Source organism: Pararge aegeria, chromosome 13 (genome assembly GCF_905163445.1).
Source record: "Pararge aegeria chromosome 13, ilParAegt1.1, whole genome shotgun sequence".
Classification (NCBI taxonomy): Eukaryota; Metazoa; Arthropoda; class Insecta; order Lepidoptera; family Nymphalidae; genus Pararge; species Pararge aegeria.
Window position 1 is genome coordinate 8,767,221 of NC_053192.1, and position 8,347 is coordinate 8,775,567.

Below are 8,347 nucleotides of genomic sequence, written 5' to 3' on the forward strand. Positions count from 1 at the left end.
GCCTGCAATCCAATGCTCGGGCTTTTGATGGAACGTCTGTAAAACAGAAATCAGAAATACAGGATCTGCGAATCTACTTTAAGCGACATTAGGCCCATTTTACTTTGACGATCAGAGTTTATTACTCGAAAACGACTCCTCGGTTGTCTTTTTCGATTTTCAAATGAGCGAACAAATCTTGTACTAAGGCTACAGTTAATAAACCTTTCGTAAAACCACGTTTAAAGCGATTAAGGATTGGTCGTAGACGTCGTCAATAAAAATAAGTTTAATTTTAAACCGTTCTTTGGTTCCACTATAAGCAATAGGAACAATTTAAATTACCTTTAATACTATTTTATCATAGGAAAATATATTAATGCAAATTCTGTAGTTAATAAATCACTAAACTAATCTACATTGTCCGGTTTAAAAATAATGCTATTCTTTTCTAACATTGTGAACAGCCGATATTAAGATTTTGTTATTTTTTTTTCCTCTACAAGTAAGCCCTTGACTACAATTTATCCGCTGGTAAGTGACGTTGCGGTCTAAGATGGTAGCGGGCTAACCTGTTAGAGGTATGGCATTTATATGTTACTTCGTACCTCTAATCATTTTCTACGCGACATCGTAGCAGAAAGCTAAATCGCTTAGCGTCGCGTCTCATCACGCTGCGATTGCCTCTACATAGTGGTATGCCCACCAACGGTACGTTATCGTTTTCTGACATATAAACGTTCATCATTCCTCAGAGTCGTGTGCCCCGAATTACAACCTTTGGACACAATATTTTGCATCAATGGCATCCCTGCACGTACAGAATAAACATCCATGATGGCGATGATGAAGAATCTTATAAATAACACACATAACAGTGGAACGCTAACATAATAAAGCCGCGCATGATCGCGTTCTACAAAATATTAAATTCCATAGAAAAACTCGTACACATGTGTCTACCACAAAAAACTATTATTTCTACGCACAAACAACGAGGGGTGCATAGAAAAAACACTTATTATCTTATCGCTGCGTGATGGATGGATGTATTATTACAATAGCGAGAAATTGTCCCGCTCTGATGGTGTTAAAACATGAGTCACAAATTACTGCAGTAATTATCCGAGGCTAATTAATTTTATATTGGTTCGTGACTCTTCAAATAAAGGAGGAGATTTTCATATCGACGTATATATTTTTTCACGCTTGTTGTCTGTTAAATTTCAGATTTCAACATTTTTCTTTTGTTTTTATGTTTGGAGTGTTATAGTTGATCTCTCAGAGTCGTAAAACAGTTACCATCGTATAAAATATTTTTTTAAATTATTTGAAGTCTATAATTTCTGGTGTAAAACAATGACAGGTATACACCTTTTTATTGTTATGCTACTGGGCACCGTCCCCTTGCCTCATTGGAATGAGGAGATTGGAGATTAGACTTTCCAAGCAGCTTCGATATGGGTAGGTTTAAAAATTATTATCAGCTATATCAGGGATAGTAAACGGGACCGTGCTGACCGAGGCACAGAAGTGGACAAAACTGCTTTCCCAATACCGGGCTACTGTGATTTATTTATAGAAAACCCTAACCTTTTTTTGAACCTAAGACTTTGTGTGTTCAACAACTAAACAAACGAGGTATAATAGTTTCGGTTACGTGTTTGTTTTTGATAGTTTTTATCCACTAATCCAGAAGTTGCTAGATCGGCTGTTCATTAGAAATAAATGTACAATCACTCTTATATTGTATGTTGCTAGTTGAATTGATAGTTGAAAAACTGTAAAGAAAACTAATTCAGTTTCGTAATAAATGTTAAATAACACGGAATTGATTGCAATTATGCCACCGAAGGCAATGTTGCATGATTTTTTACCCCCGCACCTAACACGTAAGGTTAGGGGAGCGTTGGGGGAGTAAATGTGCTGATATCACGATTCGAATAATGCCCATGATAAATTCTACTAAGCATTTGCAACAAGGTATTCTTTTGCATACCTTTTAATAAAAGGGGAACTTAAAATTCACCTCTTCTCGGAACGAAGAGAAAAGTTATTTATAAAAGCAATAAGTTTAAAAATACACTGTCAAGGATTTAAAGCTTAAAAAATAAGCTATAAAGTTTTCATATTATTTTAATTTGACCAAGTCGTGCTCAGTCCACACGAGTCTTCTCTTATATATGTTAATATCTTTCAGAAAAGCCTAATGATATTTAACAGTTTTTATTAAACCTAATGAAAATAACTAAAAGTCTGTTAAACAGTTTGACTATATAATATAAAAATTTAAAAATCCGACTTTAATATATTGATGTAGTGTAGTATTCTACTGGTAAAGCCATTTCATTTAATACCCATACTTTTTGGCGGTTTTTACTAAAATTATTTTGGTCATTAATAAAATACTTCATAAGTTGTTTGAAACTTTCATGAAAATACCTATCGATAGGTCGGAGATCGCTTGTTGTCATCAGTTGAATTATACTATCAAGTTAGCAATACTTATGAAAATTAAGAGTAATTTGCTGTAAGTACTCTGCGAAAAGCAGCAAAATCTGTATTGTGTATTTTATAATTTCTTTAATCCTTATACTCCACACCAAACAGATCTTCGGCAATGTACCCTCTACGCACGTTTAGCTCCAAAACCGGAGCATCCTCAGTCGATGTTGACTTTACAATGATTGTTAAGTACTAACAATTGTTCATTGCAATGTCAACATATAGCAAATTAAGCTTAATATTTATAATATAGCATGGATTTCCGCAAGGTAACGCCTGCTTCTATCCATTATTTGAACAATACTTGGTTATCTCGTATGCCTCCTCCTCTCCTACAAAAGAGCACCTCTTTTGACATAATAAAGCATTAATAAGTCGCTGTCATTTTGTTTTTTCAATGTTTTTTTTTTAAATAATAATGATCTGGTTCATACACAGTGACTTATTTTATGCTCTTAATAGTTTGCCAATTAAAAAGTAAATATCAACGGTTATAAGCTTTTGCTCGATAGCTCTGAATTTAACTTTAAGTGATTTAAATTGGCCCCATTTTGTATCTCATATAAAAAAATATTCTAAGCCTTATCGCACTTCAGCCAATACAATTTAAACCAAAACATTTTTCGGCAGACGAAACCTCCATAAAGAGAAATTAATGGAATTGGCTGCGGTCTCGAAACGTGGGGACGAAAAAACAAACATGAAGGTATGAACCGAAATCCGCCATTAGCAATTCCCCCCAAACATATAAAGAATAAGAAATGTGCCAAAGAACGTCTTAATACGCAATCGGGGACGGAAAATCTCGGCGCGGTGCAATAGCATAACAAATTATTGTTGCCGGACGGTCAACGGGCCCTTTACGAGGCGCTTCCCAACGTTGATGATGATTTAGATGCAAGGAATATTGGGCGGAAGAGGGCCGATAAACCGCGGGAACGTTACCATGGCAACGGCTGGAGGGTAGTCCCCGGCTCCCCCGACACTGTCTAGTTCACGGACACTTATTATCGTTATCGTAATAAATTGGTCTGGAATGCGTGCAATAACTTCAAGCGAGTTCGCAATAAAATTCAGATGTGGAATTTTTGTTATGATAAAAATGGATTTATTACGTTTTTGCATCGTTTGAATACATTTTTCATTTTTATGCGACAATAAAAGTGGTTAAGGTTTTTTTTTTATAAGTAAATTTAGTTTAAAGATGCACGGAGTAAGGAGTAAGGCATAATATAATACAATTATTCAAGCATGGCCGTCCTAAAATACTAAATATAGATAGAATTGGTCAACTTTAAGTTCAGAAAGTTGTAAACATACTCGTAGCGTTGCAATAAATTTTGATCGTTTGGTTTTTTAAAGTTTAGGTACGGTTAAGACCGATTAGTTAGAAGTAAATTAATTACTTAAAACCTAAAAAGTTACTACAAAATCAAAACACAAAAACGAGGAATTTACTATAACTCTGAACATAAAAGTATTTATGTTCATAGTTATAGAAAATTGCCGTGTGGCAAATATGTTAGAAATACAAAATGCAACAATAAACACGGTGTGTAAGCCCGAATTTATTATCCGCCGACTGATGATGATATATCGACGTCGGTTGCTGTGTTGATCGTCACTTACCCTACCCTTATCACAGAGCATGTAATTTCGGATTCATTGCCCTCCGGCATCCATTCCCGAGTTCTCGGGCTTTTATTAAAACAATATTTTTATATTTATTTTAGACTAATATTTTTTTTTCAAATATTTTAATACAACTCTTATCTCACAGGAACCATATGGCGATTGGACGATGAGCCATGGAATCACGCAGCGCGCCGCCGAGCCCCGACGAGTCTGGGGAGGCGGTGTTCGATTCCCGCTGTGGACGATACCCGCACCAACCTTCGCTCCAGAGGGCTTTTGCAAGCTGCCGAGAAACCGGTCGACCTCGTCCCCATCATCGTCATGCAACTTCAGAGCCTGCTCGACCAGACGATCGAGTACTTACCACAGCCGAGGTTCACGATTACCCTTCATCGGAATCCGGCATCGCTGCCGACTGTCCACATGCCCATTCAAGCAACGCAGACGATAGTCCGTGTTATGATCGATCAGACTATGAGGGAAATTCCAGCTATAGTTTAAGACATAATTTTCTTCACACAATTGATTGTAATAAGCATAGATCGGATTTCAATCGTAGTCACACACCAGAATACAACCATGACCATGATTCTGACTGTGAAAGAGGACATCCACGGTCACAAACAACTCGTCGACCACATCGAAAACATCGGCGAGAAGATGTTGACGGAGCTCAATCACTAGATGAACGATGCGCTCGCGACCTTGATGAAATATTGCCTGCGAGACTTGCGGCTGTAAATCTTTCAAGGGACCTCCCGCCACAATCGTGGAACCGTAGTAATATAGCAGCTACTATGGAACGATTTGAACCAGTGGATTATTCATACGCCTACTACGATCATCATTTATCAATGCCATCTTCGTCAAGGAAAGCTAACCGTCAACGGGGACGTGGTGGGATAACACGAGACCGAACAAATCGCCATAATTTTGTAACAAGATATGGTACTGAAGAAAATATTTACGAAGAAATAACAGACGGCTCTAGAACGTGCCCAAAACATCGGTTTGTTCCGAGACAATCGCTAGTTTCACTTGACAGAAGTGTGGTTGAAGAAGAGGTTCGTCGAGTAGAGTCGAGGCATAAGAGAATACTGGGAGAACTAAATCTAAGTGTCGAAGCGATGCTTATGCCAGAGTGTGAATCCCCTGATTCGGAACGAGCGGAAGATAGAGATAATATAGAAGAATTACTTAGGGTAGGTCCAACGGATGAATTATTATCACCAGCTAGTTGTAATCCTCCAGATTTGGATAGCGGTTTTAGTGGAAGTAGTAGTGGAGCAAGCTATGTAGGTAGTTTACGAAGGAAACCAACTGGATCAGTACCTCATTTACCTGCCGTGGCGTATGGAACACGGGGGGCAGGTGTACGTATCTTAGGCGCCGAAGAATGTAATTTACGTTGTCCCAAAGACGGCCAGTCACCGAGGAGTTCTAGTTGTGGAGATGCCAAAACTAGCGGCTTCTGGAACAAGAGGGCTTGGAAGAAAATATCGGGCTTTTCTAGCTCGAACAGTATAAACAAGGCAGGATTAACAGGTGAGATATTATTTATTTGTCTTCGAACTCTAACTGGAAATTGCACCAAAACTTCACTCATTTTTATCTTTAATTTGCAAAAAATTTAATTTTTATTTTTTACTTTAATTTTTTTTACACTTTTTTTTATAGAGAAACCCAATATTTTATTGTTGACTAATTTAACATTCTGTATTTAGCTCAAAACACAAATAAATTAATTGATATCTACTTGCCGAAGCAACACAAAGATAACAAAATTTAATTTTTACGTCATTACAAGAACGCAAATTAATTCGAGCAGTACAAGTCATGACATCCTGTTTTATTTGTCCACTTTCATCCGCCTCTGGGCGCTTTCAGATGGACGCTGCTTGTTGTTTTCGATTGTTTTGTTAACGGTGCGGCATTTCATTGCAGGTCTGCTCGTTAGGTACACTTTCCGGCGTAAGTCCGGCTCCCAGGGCTCTCAGGGCAAGAGGCGTGCCGAACCCGTCAAATGCGATGCGTGCCTCTCGCAACGATGTTAGCCGCTTTTATGGTAAGGCACCAAAACACTAAACATCTAAATGAATTCATTTGTTCACATGACCTTTATCAGTGGCAAAAATCCAGATTGGCAAATAGCGCGTCCAGTCTTAAATAGACCATTTCCCTTAGGAGGAACTTTCCGTATAGTTATTTAATTTTTTCAATATATTTTTTTTTTAATTTCTTTTCACCATCACAATGTTCTCATTTGACAAGCACATTTCAATTTTGTTACTATATTGTTTATTTTTTTATGGAAATGTAACATCATATCAATTTTCAAGCAAGGCAGTGCCGAGCAGCGATGTGGCTGGTTCAGAAACGATTAACAAAGTCGATACAAAGTTCTCTCATTAAGGTATCGCAGATATTACTTTCGCTAACTTTGACTTAAGATAAGTATTGTTCCGCAAGAACCGAGACAATAGAATGCGCTTCCACTTAATTAAGCTTTGCCGATACTGCGAGCAGGCGGAACTTTCGATTAGACATTTGCGAAGGGTTTTTTTTTCTACTTGTACAAAAATGGAAACAATTAAGAAGAAAGAGATTTAAATTTTGCTTATAGTATTCTCGATAACCATTTTTTAATCGGTACCAAAATTATTTTGACAAGTCAAACAGTTTCATTTATTGAGTAAAGTTACGTCGTAAGTAATTCTATGTATTTTACTAAGGCAGAATTATATGTTGTAAACGTATTTATCATGAAAATCACTTGGTGTATTTGAATAGATGTCCTTATTACTAGTAAACTCCGCTGTAGCATACGTATTAAATGTTTATACGAGTATATACACATTATTATTAAACAAAAAGCATACGATTTCACGCTTAAAATTAAATATCTTGGTTTCAGATGAAGCCTGTAGGCCAAGCAGAGCTAAATCCAGAACGGCAACAATACCATACAGGTTATTATTATTCAGATTAAAATCAAAAGAAAATAATGCATGCTTACAAAGTCCCCCAATCATTAAAAGGTATTGAGCAACATAAAAGTGCTTTAGGCATTCGAAGCGTTCGTTCAATTTAGAATTTTTCCTTTGTTGCAGCTACTCCAACGGAAAACTGGTGGTGCCGCTGGATTCCCTAGCACAGAGCTGAGGGGTCGAACCCCCTCGCAATTCCCGCCTCCAACTCCTCCGAAAGACTATTCAGTACTAAGCGGCATCGATAAAAGACATCGTCAAAGTTGCTTGAAGCATGCAACTGTTACATTTTAACCTTAGATTAACCTCGACTATAGTTAAGGTCTTTTCATATTTAAATGCAATACCGAGGCCGTCACTGATTATAACCAACGCGGAGTTCTTATCTTATCTATTCTATACTGCATGCGCATGGACGGAGAGAATTTTTATCGCTATTTATGTCAATTGCATTAGAAATTTGAAAGCTAACTTGCATACTTATTCCTTATCAAAATACATGTTTCGACTAGGACTGGTGCATGTATGAAAGGAATTTTAATATCAACATTCCATATAATGTCACATACAGGGGGTACCACATTGGTGTCGCTTTCACCTCTAAGGGCGTCTAAAAGACACTGTTTTAGGCTTGACATTGATAATTGTGAAAGCCAGTGTAAATATAATAAATAACTACTTGATGTTAAAAGAGGCGTATACGTTGAAGTGATAGGAAAGCCTAATTAATATTTTGTATTGTTAAGGCAACAGTTTCATAGAAACATAATGACTACGTTGTTGTTACTTATCAATTTTTAGTAGTTTCTAGGTACAAAAAGGCTGACACGATTAATCCGATTTTATACATGAAAATGGCTTTTTATATTTATCAAAGCTTTTAGTACCAATTGTTAGTGTCAGTTGATTTGGTGTGTAAAATATAAAATTTTGAGATTTAAGTAATATTTTCCATTCGTTCGAAATTGTAGTCATCGTAAAATATTTGTAAATCAAGGTCCAATGTTTTATTTTTACACAATATCACACATTTCTATAAAATAATAATATTATTATGTATTGTTTTTATAATATTGCCGTTATTTTTGGTGAAAATAATAATATTGTTAATATTTGTTAGTAATAATTGTAAATTTTGTATATAAACATAAACATGGTGCACTCATTTTACGTCGTATAAAACTTGTACATTAACATTGAATATGACGTATTGCAATTGTGTTAGATAAAATATTTATATG

At 36.3% G+C, this 8,347-nt stretch overlaps 1 protein-coding gene across 2 annotated transcripts in view; it reads left to right on the forward strand.

The window, feature by feature from the left end:
* Positions 1 to 8,065, forward strand: part of LOC120629022 — a 168,532-nt gene extending 160,467 nt beyond the window's left edge. The window contains exons 2-5 of one of the 2 annotated variants that reach the window (XR_005658978.1): positions 4,265 to 5,664; positions 6,064 to 6,184; positions 7,034 to 7,088; positions 7,230 to 8,065. Coding sequence is in view for 1 of the 2 variants with exons in the window: in XM_039897749.1 (XP_039753683.1) it covers positions 4,293 to 5,664; positions 7,034 to 7,088; positions 7,230 to 7,281 (1,479 nt within the window). In the remaining variant the exon portion in view is untranslated. The remainder of the gene's footprint in view (positions 1 to 4,264; positions 5,665 to 6,063; positions 6,185 to 7,033; positions 7,089 to 7,229) is intronic. The other variant, XM_039897749.1, reaches the window with a different exon arrangement.
* Positions 8,066 to 8,347: the final 282 nt, after the last annotated feature.